This window comes from Seriola lalandi, unplaced genomic scaffold (genome assembly GCF_002814215.2).
Source record: "Seriola lalandi dorsalis isolate HSWRI2012SDOR001 ecotype SW California unplaced genomic scaffold, Sedor1 jcf7180002054855, whole genome shotgun sequence".
Taxonomy (NCBI): Eukaryota; Metazoa; Chordata; class Actinopteri; order Carangiformes; family Carangidae; genus Seriola; species Seriola lalandi.
The window spans coordinates 466,874-485,875 of NW_019525408.1; the positions used below are offsets into that span (position 1 = coordinate 466,874).

General features: G+C 39.3%; 1 protein-coding gene across 1 annotated transcript; it reads left to right on the forward strand.

Annotated features, from left to right (window-relative positions):
• Positions 1-1,688: 1,688 nt before the first annotated feature.
• dsc2l (desmocollin 2 like) lies at positions 1,689-9,571 on the forward strand. The gene is made up of 16 exons (XM_023427220.2): positions 1,689-2,024; positions 2,238-2,328; positions 2,467-2,675; positions 2,766-2,870; positions 3,322-3,477; positions 3,780-3,924; positions 4,017-4,171; positions 4,320-4,454; positions 4,614-4,799; positions 4,920-5,167; positions 5,368-5,510; positions 5,994-6,215; positions 7,020-7,241; positions 7,525-7,640; positions 7,744-8,019; positions 8,462-9,571. The coding sequence occupies exons 1-16, from the start codon at positions 1,986-1,988 to the stop codon at positions 8,657-8,659; spliced, it is 2,646 nt and encodes an 881-aa protein (XP_023282988.1). The 5' UTR covers positions 1,689-1,985; the 3' UTR covers positions 8,660-9,571.
• Positions 9,572-19,002: the final 9,431 nt, after the last annotated feature.

The window sequence follows — 19,002 nt, forward strand, 5'->3', positions numbered from 1 at the left end:
CACAGTACTATTCCATAGCATAAATTGACTATAAAGTTGAGTCAACCACTCTGTAAAACACTTTCAACAACGCTTGAACATACTGTATATTCTTCATTTTGTTAATAGTTATTGCAGGGTTGTTGTCATAGACTGTTTGATTCAAGTAATAATAATGGATATGACTATTACAAAATACTCACTAATAATCAAAAGCCATTTGTCACACCACTCAACAAAAAAGAAAAAAAAAACACCACCAAGCAATTTGTCTCACCCAAATACTAACCCTCACACATTACGTGTATGCTCCACCCTGCCTGTCATTTGGCACTCATCCAAAGGGAGTGGTGGCATTGGTGCAGTAGCTGCTTAAGGTGCAAAACTTCCTTGCCTCTAGGATATATTTCAACTCAACAACTGCATTCATACTAGTTTTTGATCTTTTTAAACATGTTACCTGAAAACATCTGCAAGCATTTGTTCTGGCCTGACACATATTTTCTTAGCGTCATGCAGATGGTTAGTTCCACACAAGATTTCCTAACATCATATTGCCACATCGAGTACAATACCTATGACGACAAACAGACAAACTGTATAAATTCAAACGAATGGCTTTCTTTAAACTGTGATACTCAGCAGAAAAGTAAAACTTTGGTTGATTACAGGAACTAAAACTTGTCTATTGTGACTATTAGAGAGGTCAGACAGTGTCATCAGACGAATTAGCAGCAACACAACAGGTTTATCTGTTCACACACACTTACACTTTGTGCTCTGTGCACACTGAAGCTGGAGTGCAACAACAACCTGCTTTCATTTTTTAGCTTGGGAGAGACAGGAGGGTATTTTGCTGAGTCTGTCTTGAATTACTGTTAAGATCTCAGCCTCTTTCATTATGTCCACACCCATGACTCACAACAACACTGTCTTCCTGACATTTTTCTCACCTTTCCTGTTGCAGTCCCATGTTGTGGGACTTCCCAATTTACTTTTAACAAGCTCTACAGCATTACACTAGATGAAAATGGGAACATGTTGCTAAGGACACAGGCCACTCTCTCGTTTATCAGAAGTTTATAGAGATAGTGAGCGCTTCGCTGTGGGAGCGAAGCCTCCCCCACACCAGGCTTCACTCAGCTCACATTCCTGTGGTGTTTAGTGAGGAGGCCAGTTCTGTTCCTCCTACAGGCAGAGCTGCAGAGGAGAAAGGAGGGGCATGCAGGGGTCAATCTCTGTGTGGACCTGGGTGAGGTTTCTTAAGCCAGATACTTTTGAAAGACAAGCAGATACACAAACAAGTAATAATCCCAAGGGTAAATGTAAAAATGTAAAAAATAAATAAAAATAGAATAGATGATTTCTAATAAAAATGACTTCATCTATCTCTCTTCAGCCTACACATCTTCAAGAGCACCTGCTCAGCTTTGACAGACATGGCATTGTTCCTTTAAGACTCTTTATTGCTTTTATAGGCATATGTATCTCATATGATGAAACCATAACTCTTCCATGGGGAATTATATGGTGTCTTCGTACTGGTGTGTTGCAACAGTATGAAAATTGATTACGGAGTCACTTTAGCTGGCAAAAGACTTAGACAATGTTTCCCCCTGCTGGCAGAAAAAAAAAAAAATATATATATATATATATTTGAAAACTTTAAGGAGTTGACGTGTTCAGTACAATAGCGACACATCCCAGAGCACAGCCCAAAGGTGCTTCGCCTTTTGATCGTACCAGGGAGGTTGACAGTCTGGGTGTGGCAGCCTAGGTGTGTCGGTCGGTTGAGTCAGTGCCAGTAGCGACAGACAGATACCAGGGCTCTCGGTAACCCTGCCTGTTCCCACAGAGAGCACAAGTGCAGGGACAGGCGAGTTTGTGCTTTTCGGCTTTAAACGGCGTCACAAATCAATCAACTGTCACTTTCTGGACGATTCGCTTTCGGAGGAGTCCAGCTCGCTTCCTCCTGCAGAGCAGGACTGCATCAAAAGTTTTCAAAAATGGCGAATGTTTTAATTTTCAACATTTGCCTGATGATGGTAAGTTCCGTCTCTTTTTCTTTTTAAGTATCCACTGTACTAAAACATAAGTCTTTATTAAAACAAATGTAACGCTTTTACTTTTAAACTTGTCAACACTAAAACGGAATAAAGTTATAGCCTAATGTTATTTGCTGGTAATGTAACACCTTTCATTAATATTAACAAGCTCACTATAAACTGAAACTCACTATAAGAACGACTCTACCTCAGGTCCTGTCCTGTGTGGACTCGTGTTTTATCCCGAACAATCTCTATGTGCTTGTGCCACAAACAATTCCGGCTGGATACGAAGTCACAAAAGGTACTTTTCTGATAATCTGTTCATTAACTCGTTATGTTACCGTTTTACCCGCTTCACCTGGAACCCTTTCCTGTAATGGCTTTTTTCGCTTTGGCTTTGTACCTCCCTTTCCTTAACCTTTTCTTTCTCGCCTTTCAGTTACACTTACCGACTGCGACACCAACTCACTGCACTTCACTTTGAAGGACCCGACTTTTACAATAAAGACTAATGGGGAGATAGTGGCTGTAAATACTGTATCTGTGGCAACAAGAGGGCGGACATTTTCTGTGTGGGCTCACGACGGCAGGGGACCGGAAAGTGAGATAGAAGTTCACCTTGTCCACAGACAACTCCAGAAGAGAGAGGTAAAACTACTGTGCAGTAAACCTTTTTTATACAGGCCAGAATGGTACACACGGGACTTTAAAAAAAATCCTTTCATTTGCATGCCACAGTACAAAGGCCAAGGCTTCCTGAAGCGCTCCAAAAGAAGATGGAGTCCCCCACCCTTCAACATATTAGAGAATGACGCGGGGCCTTTTCCAAAAGACATTGAAAAGGTAATGTTAATTTCGAAAACACAAGCTACTCTAAGATAGTAGGCTATATCAGCTTCACACTGCATGACTTTCAAGTCTTTACTGGAAATACAAGTCCACAAATTATCTTTGTTTTAGTCACATGATCTTTTTCCCTAGATAATCTGATTCACACACCCAGACACACCTATTAATTACATTACTTTCGGCTGACTTTATGTAGTGATTAAGTCCTTTGATGTTTTTTCACCTGCATTACCAGACTGTCAGTTGGAATCTGCCTTAGGATATCATGGAATCACGTTTTTTTTTTCCCTCACCCCTTTCCCTTCATCCATTTTGAAGTATTACAATTTGAAATAAGTCACAGAGGGTTGCCTTAACTCTGGTAGATGGTTTATGAAAAACAGAATCCTTGTTTGTTTTCGTTGTTTTCTTGTATATGTAGGAATTTATGTGTTTTCTCTTGTAGATTGTGTCAGATTCCTCAGGCATGCACAACGTGTACTACACGATCAGTGGACCTGGTAGCAATGAGCCTCCAATTAACCTGTTCACTATTGACAAGGACACTGGAATGTTGACTGTGCACGGTCCGATTGATCGTGAGGTGTTCCCACAGTTTGTGGTGAGTGTGAAATAGGGCTGTAACTAACAATTACTTTTTTTAATAATTTATTTTTTGTTCCATGAAATGTCACAAACCAGCAAAATAAAACTGCATCATAATTTCCTAAAGCTCTAAACAACAGTACAAAAGACATTAAACTTACTATCACATTAAGAAAAAAAATTAAAATTGAGAAGTTGCAACTAAGTAAAGTAATGTTGAAGCATGACTGAAAGGATTAATTATTTTCTTTTTTAAATTTCTTATGATGATGATTTTTTTGCATGTTAACCTAAAATTGACTTATTTTTTTGTTGCAGCTGAAGACCCAAGTTTTTGACAAAACCACAAAAAAGGAGACAGACTTACCCTTGGACGTCAAAATAGATATAGATGATGTGAATGACAATACTCCACAATTCCCAGACTCGATGCAGTTTACTGTTCTCGAGCAAAGCAAACCAGGTGAGGTACATGAAATGCACACTGGTAATCCTGTGGTATTTGACCCCCAGTGGGAATGATAATAAACCCAATGATCATGTTTTACACCACAGGTACAGTGGTGGGGAAGGTTAATGCTACAGACAAAGACCAAGAGGGTACCCTCCATGTCAAAATCAGGTATACTCTCTTGTCTGCATTAAACCTGTTTGCCATCAACCCACAGACAGGTGTCATCACCACGGTGACTAACACCCTGGACAGAGAGGTGAGCTCTGCCATCATTGTTTTAATAATTTACTCAGAAAGACAACATAAAAATGAGACGCTACACATGCTTTATATTGGTTTCTTGGATTATTTGAATTTACATTATTTCTCTTTTCTTCATATCATTTTGTCACATTCTTCCTAAGGAAAAAGACAAGCATTTGGTGACAGTTCAAATACAAGATTTGGACGGTGCAGTAAATGGTCTGAAAGCGACAGGAACAGCAACAATTACTGTTGGTGATATCAACGACAACCCACCAACTTTCAAAGAAACATCTGTAAGTTGTTAGCAAATACTGACTACAAAAATGTTATCTTTATTTCTTTCGTGACAGTAAAATAAAAAAAATAAAAAAATAAAAAACAGGTGTTTTGAACTTGTTTTGCTCAAAGATTGGTTGTCTAATCTAAGGAACACTGCTTTCGTTTCCTTTTAGTATACAACCAGCATCAATGAAAATGAAAAGGACAAACTTATCCTTCGAATTCCGGTTGAGGACAAGGATTTAATAAACACACCAAACTGGATTTCAAAATTCGTCATCACTAAAGGAAATGAAAATGGCAACTTCAGGATGGAAACTGACCCCAAAACTAATGAGGGGCTTCTGTATGTCTCGAAGGTGAGTAACATTTCGTATTATTATTATGAAATTAGTAGTAGTACAACTATTCAACGTGACATAAAGTAGAGTCTCACATCATAAGGAAAGCCAAAGCCCACTCCCTCCTTCTTTTCCCAGGCCTTAAATCATGAGCAGACCAAAAATGTACAGCTTGAGATTTCGGCCCGCAACGAAGCTGAGCTGAGCAATGCAAACGCCAATTGGCTGTCAATCCCTGTGGCTGTCACTGTCAATGATGTTGACGAGGGCCCAGAATTCTCAGCTCCTACTGTCCGCTTCATCGTCAAAGAGAACATACCAAATGGCACACTGATAGGAAGTTACAAAGCCATAGATCCTGAGACCAAGAGCAGCAATGGGATCATGTAAGTAAATACATACTTAAATGTGTCTTAAAGAAATGAACTTTTCCTGTGGTATGGCCAATAACAGACACAATCAAAGCTAATCCTCAAGACCCCAGCTGAAGATTATGTTACGTCTCTTAAACACTGGAGGGCAGACTTTGACTGCTGCACTGAAAAATATGCTTGTAATACACATGTATTTTTCCACCGTCTCTCAGGTATTACAAGGCCACAGACCCAGCCTCCTGGATCAATGTCGACAAAAGTACAGGAGAGCTGAGGGTCGCAAACACAATCGACAGAGAGTCACAGTTTGTCCAGAATGGAATTTACAACATCACGATGAAGGCTGTTGATGCTAGTAAGTTGCTTGTATATGCTGTGCACTTGCTTTTCCGTGGACAAAGACGTAACAACCTTCAATACTGCTTTCTTACCACATTTCTTATTCACATCTATTACCTGCTTTATAAACTCACTCCATCATACTGTCACCAAGAAAATGCTGCTTTGGGAATGTTAGGGGAGCATGTTTGTCACGTCTTTTGATGGTATTGTTAAGAACACCAGCTCCACCCTCACCAGTATCTGTCCAAACAAACAGCGTGATTTAGCTTTGTCTCACCTTGAGAACACCTGTTGACAACATGATATTTACAATGACTCACAGTTGCCTGGTATTATGTTGGAAGTTGGGCTTTTAGCCCAGAATTTGAATTTTCCGAGTAACTGACGCCCAAGTGATGTCAGAATTCGACTGACTAGGTCTATCATATTTTCTCACAGTACCAACATGTCCGCTTTTGTCTAACACGTGTACTAATGTAGTACTTATGTATTCCAGGCCTCAAAACAGGCACAGGAACAGTCATCATTCAGGTGGAGGATGTCAACGACAACGTGCCACTGCCCCTCACTGGCGAGCTGGTGATATGTGAGCAGGACGGAGAGCTTGGGTCTGTGTTGGTTATGGCTGAAGACAAAGACGAGGCTCCCCTTTCTTCCCCTTTCAGCTTTAGTTTGCCATCAGACAACGACGGCAAATGGTCTCTGACAAGAGTTAATGGTAGGTGGTTGTATTTTTACCCATTTGATCTAACTCTGTCTGACAGAGTGAATGTTTAATGGGACAGTTTGCATAAATACTTGTTTAGTCACAGTAAAAAAAAACATCTGTACAAGCTCTGTAAGCAACGTTAAAACTATCCGCACAACATAATCCAAGTCTCAGTAATTCTTTCATATCTTTACCATCTCCAAAAACACCTTTGTTTTGGTGAAAGCTATCAAAACAAACTGCTACCACAAAAGCTAACAGAAGCATTCCAGAGAAAGAGCCAAGAGCCGGTATTAGACCTTAACTGAAACTCCAATTTTTTCTGATGCGGGAACCGAACTCAAATTAATTTTTGAGGCTAATGCCAATATAAAATGTGTTGGAAAAGAATTCACATCATTCAAATAAAAGTTGCATATACCACACACTAAAAATAGTCCATTACAAGTAAAGGTCCTGCATACAAGTAACATATTAACGACATAGCACTTTGAGGTGGAATTCACTGTCACTTCTTTCTTTGTATACAGTTTTTTTTTTTTTTTTTACAGTTTAATTAATTAGCTCTTTAAATACAATTTTAAGAGCTAATTTTACGTTTTGTAACAATGGTTGTCAAATAAAAGTAATAACAAGAAAAAGGTTTAAAAAAGTATTTGCTGAAATCATCATAATCAACACTAGATCTGTTCTGAAACATTAAATTCAAGTTCTACACTGTAGAACTGTCTACACAATGTTCTGTTGCAATATCTTGGAGAAACCTGAGGTTGGTTTATTCATTTATTTTTTTAATACACATTTCCTCCTCAGAAACTGCAGCTACATTGAGACCTACCAAAAAGCTTATCAAGGGGCTGTACAAGGTTCCCGTGGATATTAAAGATCTGCAGGGATTTGGTGAGGTACAGGTGGTGACAGTAAGAATCTGCGAGTGCAGGAATGGAGTGTGCTTGGCCCAGGATCGCTCTGTGTCATTAGGGGGACTGGCTTTACTGGCTATGCTGTTGCCTCTGGCTCTCCTCCTACTGCTGTGTAAGTACCTCACTGCTATACTCTTGCCAGCAGAATTGTGTAGGCTGCACTGTGTAGATAATGGAACAGGTTTGTGCTCATGCATGTGTAAAAGTGCAGGAAGAGTGATAGAAAGCTTAAGATTCTGTTGTTGCTGAATTATGCATTGTATATTGCACACCACAATACCATTATGCTCACTCTTGTGATGCCTACAGCACATGGAGCATTTTTTTTATTTTTTCTTATTAGAAAATGCACTCCATGTGCACTCATTTCTATCATTCTTGCTCTGTTATTGCAGTTCTACTCCTTGCCTTTTTCTGCGTGACAAAGAGGGACAACATCGACATTGAAGATACAGGAGACGGTGCAGGAATCCTGCTCGCGTCAAACACTGAGGGCAAAGGGGATGAAGTGGTAAGGACATAATAATGAAAGCTTATACCCTTTTTTTTTCTCTTCTTCATTTATTTAATTGTTGCCTAATTGCTTTTTTTTGTTTTGTTGTTTTTCTCCCCAGGATCCTAGTCTCATCACTGTCCCCTCCACTGAACAAAAGGAGATTAAACAAGAATGGCTGTCGCAGAAGAACATGGCCGCATTTGGAGGTCAAAGCAAAAATGGGAACGGGATATATAATACTCAAACTAATATATATTCTGGCCAGACTCAATATGATACTCAACACATTGAAGATCAGTATATAGACAATTGTGTTGACTATGTCCCCGAACTCCTCCCCCATGACTTGAATCTTCTTCACACCTGGCAAACAAATGGCCACTATCTACACCAGGTAATGTTGTTTATATACAGAAATATATACCGTATATATAGTGCAACAAAGAAATGCTTAAGAGTGGATGTTAGCAGAAAAAGTGTGAGAAAGTGGCAGATTTAAATGTGGCCAGTGCGTGCACCTTTTTTTTTCTCAGAGGTTTAATACCTTCTTTGTTATCTGTAAGAGCTTAGGTAACTCTCATGTGTAATATAATCTCGCTCTCTAAGCTGTGAACATATCCTCTGTAAACTTTAATAATTCTGAACTTCTTGGTGAGAAATATTATGTCTCTAATTTGTTGGTGAGTTGTTTGTTCGCTGTGTAATATCTGACTGCCAGTCATATCCTGAGCAGCCTCGTATTATCACATGGTGCAATATCTCCCCTCCCCATCACCCGGTTTTAGTCCACAAAGAGTAATAACAAGCTTCCTCTCCCTTCCACTCTGTCTCTGTAGAAACTGGCCTATTTCGGGGGAGAAGGGGACGAACGGTACGCAGATGACATCGTCCACTGCTACGGGTTTGAGGGGGTGGGTTCTGCAGCTGGCTCTGTGGGATGCTGCAGTGACTATGGCGACACTGATAACCTCGACTTCCTAAACACACTTGGACCAAAGTTCAAAACTCTGGCAGACGTCTGCAAAAAGACATGAACAATGAAACGCTGAAAATAATGGTGTTTACTTTTGACTGTGCAGGATGTAGACTGGCCTGGGATCTTAATGCTTGGTATGCCCCTGAACATGAATGAGAAAAAGAACAAGCAGGTGGTGTCAGTGTGTGCATGCACTGCTCTGCTATTGCATTTTGCTGTAAGATTTTTTTCTTCACTGCTTTTTGGTAAAAGTCTTTTGCACTGAAAACTATGTTGTATATACTTATTATGTTGTGTTTTACTGTGTATTAATGTGTTGTTTGCCTTTAAAATTTTGCAGATTATTGCAGGGTTATGATGGTTGTTGAATTCATATACGAAGTTGTGGGCTGTGGGGTTTTCTATCAGTTAGTAACAAGTTTGGGTATTTTTGGTATTATTAGTTTGATGATACAATGTACGTGTGGATGCTTTTAAACTGTTTGCTCAATTTGATAGTTTTTATATTTTTTTTTTGAGAAAAAGAAACACTTAAATGACAAAAGAAAATGACACAACTTCATTTCAGATTACATTCTTACATTTACTTATCAGTTTTAGACAGCAATGCTGACTGACTTCCACTGGTTTTCGAAAAGATACAGTAAATGTCAGTGCAAACACATTCCTGCGCAACTCCTGACAGTCTACTGGGCGTAGTTTCAGTCCTCTGTTGGTGAAGTTATTGCAACACTCTGGCAGTAATCCTGCAAAAGTCAGCACATGGGTGTGAATGGGAGGAGTGAGGTGTAACTGACACTCCCTGCAACTGTCTGAACGCAAGAATTAGCAGAGAGAGGGAAAGCTAAAAAGTTCAGAAAAATATCCATGAACCTGATAATTAAAAGGGATCTGACTTTCCCATATGTGTGTATAAGTTGTTCATGTTGTAATTATGCATGGTAATTAAAGAGGGTGTGTGCTTGGTGAATTTCTTCACTGTGTCAGATTTAGTTTTATATAAGCTTAATTTAAAAGGAAATAAAATTTCAAATAAGATTCATAAAATAAATTTGTTATTAAGCAGACTATGCATTTTAAAGTGAAAACTGTAACTCAACTATATGCACTAAAAGCTTTGCTCAAAGCTTTGATCCCATGTTAACAGCAGTTGTTTTTTTTAAATAAACACTAACTTGTAAAATAAAAAAAGAAGCTTGCTTGTGCTGTTTTGATGTATTTTGGCAGATAGACTGACCAGCATTTTAGAGCAGAAACAGTTGTTCATTATGCTCAATCTCTAGGTGTACTCTGGTGAATGATTTACAAGGAGTGGCACTCTGATTTTACATAACATGGGGGTGACAATGTTTCACCTACTGCCACACTACCTCCTAAATTCACCTCCTAGCAAATATTTATCTCTAGCCTTCTGCTGATCAGGTTGGTGAACTTTGGTTGGTGTCATTTTTACTTTCCCAATTATGTAATCTTGTCTCTGCCTGTTGCCATAAAGTTTATCCAGACAGTAACTGTAATTTGTTTTGTGAAAAATTTCCCAGTAATAGGAGAGTCACTGTAGGGTCCATATAATGTCACTTCTAATTAATCATTAACATCTTTCAAATGGTGAGATTCTGTAGATAACAGGTTTCGCTGCAATAGACACAGACCTCCATAAATGAATAATAAAGTATAACAAATGTATTGAAACCCATATTGAAATCCCCCATGAGTTCTTGATCTTATTACGCTTTGGCAGATTACAGATGATTAATTTATAGAAAATATATTTTTTTTAAAAAGCATTGATGCTAGTAAACAATTCACCAGTTTTTTTTTTTTTTTTTTTTTTTGCTGATGACATGCAAATCATGCATCAATGTGATGAATTATGAATTTGAAGCCGGAAATATAATTATAGGGTTTGGAAGAGGACCATCTGTCATGTGATTGTGGTGAAGAGTATCAAAGATGACAGCAGAGAGCAGGAAAAAAAAAGGGGGAAATTAAATCTTGGAATGAAACCAGTCCCTCGCTATGATGAAACACTGGAATCTTGTTAAAAATACAACAATATTATCCGCGCAGATTACAATAATACTGTCACAATTACAGGGGGATGAGAACGAGATGTGAACATCAAGGGTTTTTGCTCAAAATCCCACTGGGGCCAATTAGGAGAATCTTGAAAAGTCACATAACTCAAAATAATGACAATAAGCAGTTAACCCAAATATCTAAAGAAGGCACTCCAAGCACAGACTCAAAGCTCAATTACCCATATCATCAATAAACAGTCTTTTTTTTTTCACTTTTTAATTACTATTCTCTGCAGAAATAAAAGCTTTTGTGTATGACTGGTATTCTAGTAATCTGCAACGACACAAATCCATGAGCATTTAAAAAAAAAAAAAAAACGTATATATTTCTGACGAATTACATAATTTTTTGTTTTTACCAAGGGCCAGATACTCCAGAGGCAGATATAGGAGGTCATGATCTGTGTTGGGTTGTAAGGACATTCTGACTGAGGAAGTGCTCACAGTGATGATCTCAGAGACCTCGGAGTAAATGTTTCCTGAACAAGCGAACAACGCACAGTTTATTTATAGGCACTTACCATTCAGTGAGTGTGAAATGTATCATCTAGGTTCAAACTGCGAACTAGGGAGGAAAGAGTTTGACTTGACAGAGGCAGATCTTCTATGATAAGACACACCTAACTCTGCCTCACTCTTTCACTTCAGTAAATTACAATTTCCCTGTAAATGCTCACGTATATAAATAGTTATGCGGTGTAAAAGAAACATTTCTGTAACGGCCTACCACTCCAAACAACATGCTCAGCTGTCCTAACATATGTCGTGCGCCATGGGAGCTGCATGACAAAAATACCTCAGTAGCAATTAAAACAACAACAAACCAGAAATTTAGATAATTTCTTAAAGCATTATCAAGTGCATCCCCATGTAAAGCAATGGCACTGATAAGCCACATAATTCAATAGACCACTTAGTGTGTCCACCCTTATCAGAGCTGCTTGAGCCATCACTTCCAGTCACTTCTGTAAAGATGCAATTAATTCTAAAGCAGTAGCGTGAAATTAATTTATTGCTTGTAATTAGTTTTCGGCATACTGTGAAAACAATCTCTCCAGATAGGATGTTTTCACCCTCCACCAGAGTGTCTGAGGACACTTGGCTCCATCTGAGTTCAGTATGGAGGGGTGCCTTGAGCTGCCAAGAACGTGGAGCGCACAAACTTCTTAACCTCCTGTTGACTTGGCCTCGGGATTTATAGTTTTAAGTGGCATGTGCAAGATGTTTCAGTTGCTATCAATGCACATGACAAAGTAGTTCTGTCGTTGTGTGTCTTGGGATAGCACAAACCGGGTCATGTATATATGGGATTTAGGTTGGTTTGGGAATTATGTAATCGCTGGAAGCGTGTGTTACTGCATGCAAAATGGCTTTATTGAAATTATTGTATTGTATTCATGAAAGAGTGCAATTATGTATTGTTTCAAATGACTCACGTGTCTCTGATCATGTATTTCTCATTTACACTTTCCTCATGCAGGGCTCTGCTCAAAACCCCAGATGCTATTACGACAACGGACACTAGGTGTCACACTTATCTCTCCTCTGAATTGAACACTTGCTGTGGAGGCGGCTGAGGGGGGATATTTATAGAAGGTGGCTGATTTCAGTCAAGACACTTTCTCTCTCTCTCTGTCACATGTATAACCAAACACCTGAGATCACTTCAATTAAGCTGTGAAGCCACGACAGCCCAGTTAAAGTGAAGTGATGTGACGAGCTGTGACAGGAGCCTCATCGTGCCTTGATGTGGCATATGCCAGACACTGTGCGCGTATCACGTGCTCTTAGTCCCCTTCACTGATATTCTGTGTCACTTATCTAACATGATCAGGCTTCTCATCGCACCTCCATGCTCATTATGACTAAAGTGAGATTGGAGCTGACCACCACCTCTCTCTAGGCTGGTGTTCGAGTGCAGCAGGAGAAACTGCCAAGATGGATTTTTTAAAACTCACACTTTTAATGAATAGTATATTTAACAGGCTCTAAAAATATAATTATATTTTACGAGACATCACAATTAAATCATACTTCAAAGCGGGATTATGTTATGCTTTTGTCATTTAAATTGAACAGTGTTTTATTTACAGTAATCAAAATGTTGGTAACAAACAGCTGAAATTAATTTCAAAGGCTATTGCCATAAACATAATATGGCATTTCTGGTAACCGCATCGACCATTACTAAAGATGGAATGTAATTATGAGAAAAATAAGTGTGGTGGCTTTTACAAATTCATATGATATGTGTGGTTGTACTGTCATCACAACGACTACTCCTAAAGAAGCATTTGGCAGAATGCACCGCACCTTCAAACTTCTCATACACTAACGACGCGCGGGCTCAAATTACTTGTTACACCGTTCGTTTGAGGTATTGTGTTTCTTCCTGGAGTTGCCATCCATATTACTCACACTCAGTTGAAATGTGCAGCTTACATATTAATTAGATAAATCTGTTTAGCAGTGGAAAGCCTCAATGAGACATCTGGGTCTTAATTAGACAAAATGATTCAAGTGATGAACAGTCAACAGAAAAGGTGCCGAAATGCTATGCTGCTATGAAATGAACTCATTCAATTACACCCATGATTATAACAGCAGAAGAGATACATACAGTCTAAATATGCATGTCATTTATTTCCTCTATCTCCCCAATCATCTCATAGATCCTAGATACCATTATATCTCCAAAAGGACAATGAGAGGACTGACTCAACGTAAACATGGCCGGAGTAAACATGCATTCGTTCTCCATTGATTTAAATGATGGGTCAAAGCGGGTATTATGGAACAGAAGCATCATGTAAAAGTATAGGAGGATAAACTCACTGGGAAATTGTTTTGAAATAACAATGACATGAAATTAATTTTTGTAAATTGCACGATCAAACTGCAGCATTCATCGAACGTGTGGCCACCACAGTATGAGCTGGGGTGGAGCCCCCGAGTCATTGCTCTATCGAGTGAATGGCTGAGGTTGACCGCGACTCGGGCCATTCATCTCAGCAGTCGCACCTCTGAACCACATCAACAGACTGTTGAGGTGTGTGGTCGAGATATCTGTTTGTGTACAGAAGTACTGAAGTGCAATAAACGAGACGTCAAAGCTGCAGCAGCAGACATAGAGCAAGCAAAACTCATAAAGTGCAGTTCCTGTTCATTACTGTTCATCCAGCTGAGGCTTACACCACAGATCACACTTTGGGTGAGGTGCTGAGGCTTTAAACAGTGTTCTGAGAGAAATTCACGGCTTGTCTCAGGTCTTAGGAAATCACTTGTGCAACTATTGTATGTCAAAGTACAACATAGCATAATCTTTTTAATGAATATGCTCATTAAAAAAGAACAACACTACAGCTGTGATTTCAGAAGGGCATTGTTGGTGCCAGAAAGCCTTCAGAGAAGAAGGAAGAGTCTAACTAAGCCTCAGTGTGACGTTGCTGCTCGTCACAGGCGTATTAGCACAGTGGCCCCGTTACATTTATCTGATGGAAACGGGGGGGGCTGACAAAGTGTTTTCTTCTATTTCGCTATCATAATGAAAGTGAGCCCTCTGCAAAATCTTACTGTCACGTCTCACCAACTGCTAGGATTTAACAGCTGAACATGCTGGGATCAGCAGAGTCGCCTGAGTGGAAAGAAAGCAATAGGTAGGGTAAGACATGCTGAGGAGCGGGGGGTTTAAACAGGTAGATTAAGAGTGTGAACAAGAGAGGCAGTGCCTGACATACACACATGAGGAGGTGAGACAATTTTCATGAGGGTGTTTGCGAGTTAATTTTTGGGGACTGATGTCAGGCTTTAAATCGAAGCAAAGGCGGCTGCTCACTCTGGCTCTCAGTGAGTTAACCCCTGCAGTGAAGACCTTAAAAAGCTGATCAGACCACCTTCTGTGAGAGCTGCTGCTCTTGCCTCACTGCCAGTCTCTGGGCTGGGTGCAGCGAGAGACTTCAGTAGACTACAAAACACAGGCTCACACAGGGGTTATGCCCTGATAACCACACAGTCTTAGTGTGGGATTTAATTGGCCCACTGCACATTTGACTTCAGGGAATGTTTTCACACTGTAGGTGTCAAAACAAGATGAGCTAAAGGTTGAAGCTGTACATACACAGTGTGCAACCAAATCTCGGCCCCCTCAGTCCTCTGAGCTCGATGGCCGTAACAAAAAAAATTTGCATATTGATGAGGATAATTGAAAAGTTTTTAAACCACGGGTAACCAGTCAAATTCAAAATGAAAAACCAGGATTATTGGACTAAGTGTAAGAATCAACATTTTTTTTTCTGATGTATTTCTGGACAAATATGTGATTATTCTATATATTCTATGTATCAGTCTCCGAGGATCTGCATCTGCAATCCCAGTGGGATAAAATATGCAAAGAAATGCACACTCTGCACACATACAACTTCATTATCTTTGAATAAATGTAGCCACAGTAGTGGCAAAAAAATCCAATACTGCACAGCAGCAAATCTCTTACTAAGTCCTGTGACCACTTTGTTGTTTATTTATACCAAAGTCTAAAGAAGTTAAACCACACTGACACCCCTTACATGTTGATCTCTTTCATGTTCCAAGACTGAACTCAAAAGACATTTTTTTTTTTATATATATATCCACTAACACTGATGCTAAGGGAATACAATTTATTGATTTCTTGTCAGGCTTGGATCAACATGGTCCTATAAGGAGGTTTGGTACATAACAACACAGCTGGTGAGAGAGCGAGCAGAGCACAAATAGAACAGCAAATGATGATGAGTACTGTGGTTGACCCCATATCTCATGCAACTGGCTCAAAAGAAGCGGCATCACACAAATCTGCCACACTCCGTTGAGTTCGCTTTGGCTTCCATTTCCAGACAATTGGCAGCCAAATGATAAATGTCAGCGAAGACCTGATTCAACCGAGTTAATAAATCAGATTATCGGTACAAAAAAATAAATCACAGCGGTACACTGCACTTCTACAGAGCTAACTTGTGTTCCATATTGATAGGTGTAGCGCCTGCCAACAAAATTCACTTGGTTGGCATAACATGGTAAACATTTTATACAATTTTAAAATGAAAATCAATCCTAACTCCCATGCGAGCTGGCAAAATTTGAAAACACTGTTCATGTGTGAAAAAGAAGTGCTGCCCCTGCAGCTGTTTTCAAATGTCAAAAGAGGAGGAAAACAGCTAAATCATTTTATCGTCGGCATCTTTTGATTGGTGTTTTCATTGGAAAGCAGTTTTGGTTTAGTTCAGTTTTTAGATATGGGAAAACTCCGGTTTAGTGATGGAGATGAAGATTTATCAGTCTTAGCAGGCATTTGTACTGAAATTTGCATCGTGTTACAGGAATAGTTGGGAAAAACGATTTCTGATGTGGAACTAGATGAAACGACTCATAAACTCTCATATCTGTCCAATAAATATGAGGCTACAGCCAGCAACCGGTTAGCTTAGCCTAGCAAAAAGACTTGGAAAAAGGTGGAAACAATTCATCCTGGCTCTGTCCAAGTCAAAAAAATCCACCCAGTGTGGGCGTGTGTCTGTGAGTACTGGTGAGAAGATGAAATATAACCCAGTTCGGCAAATGACTGCAAAGTAAACACTGTTCATGTTCTCTCTACTGCAGTGCTCTTGTCAGTCTACACACAACCTTAGTTCTTACACGCTGTCACAGTGTCGCCAAAACGTGTCATTTCTTAACACCTGCTCACAACACACCTCATTCAGCAAACGGCCAACCTTGACCTATTTGCTTTACATGCAGAATCACCTGTTATCCTGCTGTTCCTCGGCTCGCCGTGTGTCGTGATATTCTGCCTCTGACAAACCACACACTACGACTCTACCTTTAAATAAGGGCGAGGTTCCTTTTCTTTCCCTGGTCTTCCACCCACCAAAACTTCCTCTTCTTCTTCTTCTTCCTCCGTCATTGATTGCGCGCCCGACATCCCAGAAACCACTCCATCTATTGTGAGTGGCAGGTAAAGGAATGATGGAGGAGAAGAAATCGATGCAAGTGTATTTGGCAGTCATTCCTTTCCTCTAACCTTTCATTCTCTCCACCAAGAGGTCAAATCAAAGCCTCGTCATCAGCAAGTCCAACACTGTGGAATGAATTGTTGCATGTTGCATTGTTTCAATTCCACTCAATAGTTTGAAATGTGTTCAGACAATATACCGGACCTCTGCATGCACTTTGAAAAAACAGTGTTTTCTATTTTAAGAGCACTTCCAGCAGTTGTCCAATACTGACATACTGCATGTTGTAATTTCTCATTAAATATTTATCTTCATATGAAGTTCAAATTCAAAATAAAGAGAGCTACTGATATGCAACATGTATTTCTGCACCTGATATTGTGTTATCTTATCAATTGTGTTGTAGTTCTTGTCAAACTTAAATCACTGTGGTAAATTTTATTTCCACACATTGTTAAGGTACACATTTAAATTCAATCTTGGCAGTGACTCGTTTAATATGTGCATAGGGATTAACTGGTATTGACTAGAGGACTCCCCCTAATGCATCGTTCAAATACAGGGCTCAAAGTCTGACCAACACCTGCGGAGTTTGACCTTTTGAGGGCCACTGTCCAACACGATGAATCCCTTTTAGATCGAATGAATGTATTACCAGGCGCCTGTGATTAATTACTAACGGGGCCTACAGTGAATCGCTGCCACAGATGACAGCTTGTGTGATAACATTTCTTATCAGTGACCTCCATCACCCCTTCTATAACTCACATAGATCTCACCGCCCTGATTTAGACCTTCTTTCAGGGGAAGCATTAATGGAGCCATTGTTGCTAAATGATTGAATGCATGATATGAATCACAATTTATTTTTAGTGCATATTAAACACTGTTACAAGTTAAAGATAGAGGATAGATTAAAATTAAAAGAATACACTTGTCAAATATCTTTTTACCCTCATCTGCCCCCCACCCACCTCGACAGGTTTACTTTTTCTGCACTATAAGAAAAAACATAGGTTGTTTTAAAATTGTGTTAAAAATGTAATGTCATATATCTGGTGAGTAAAGTCTCAGATATGCTACATTTTTTGTGTTATTCTAGCTTGACATCTGTAGCATGTCTGGGCACTTTTGGATCTTTACCAGAATTTAAAACAGTATTCTGTGGGTTTGAGCAAAGTTTGTCCACACATCATGAATTTAAAATTAGAAAGCCACTGGCAGGTTAGTGGGGTTGAAGAGGATCAAGCTACCAAAACCAAAATCTATTTTCAAAGAAAGCACGCACATTTATCTCAAAATCAGTCTAAAGGTGATTTGAGCTGTTAAAAAAAGGTGTGTTAATTCCAATATAACTGGAATTAAACATGGCAAAAAAAAAAACCACACAATCTATAATTCAGTGGTGAAAATTTTGATTCCTTACAATATAATAAAAAAATTATATAATAATTTCGTAAACTTGTCATCTTTTTTTCAACATTTTGGCTTACCGAAAATGTAAAGCTCGATCATCATCAACATTACAGAGGAAACTGCTTCTACTAATACAGCTGGAGGGTTATATGTTGAAAAAGATCACATATTTTCCCAGTTGTGGACAGCATAATTATGAGGTAAAACATTTTCCATTAATAACCTGGAGACTAATGGCCATGGTTGTTGCCATCAGAGAACGGCTAAAGAGCTCCACTGCTTTCAGCCTTCAGATAGCATACATGTGTGTTTAAACAATCACACTCTCGGTTTTACACTTATATTATACACCTGAATACAACATTTCACTGTTTTTAATTAGAATCGCACATAATGCACAACCAGTCTCCAGGGAGTCACACTTGAAAATGCTGCAATCTAAAAACACAAGACAACCTAAATTATTGATCTGAATACTTGTTTTATAATTTATCATTATCTGACCAAGTGAGAAGGCGGCAATGTGATCTTATATACCCCACCAAGAAAAAGTAAATGGATTACTAAGGCAGCATACCAGCCTAAAAGTCTCTTTATAAATGATATTTGCGTCTCTGTGGAATTATACAGCTAATGGATTGAACAAGGAGAGTCCCTGGGTGACAACACCATGGGCAAACAGTGACTGAGTCCATAGGCAGCAAGTAGCCATAACAATAGAGAATAGGGCAGATGAAGGTTGCATGTAATTACACCTACCCTCAGGCTTAATTAGGTCACCCTTAAGTGAGTATTGTGATACTGTGCGCGTGTATATGTCTGTGAGTGAATGCGTGTGTGAGTCCCATCTCCCAACAGACCAGAGGGTCACGTCCATGAGTCACAAGATCAGAATAAATATACAGTAGGCTGCT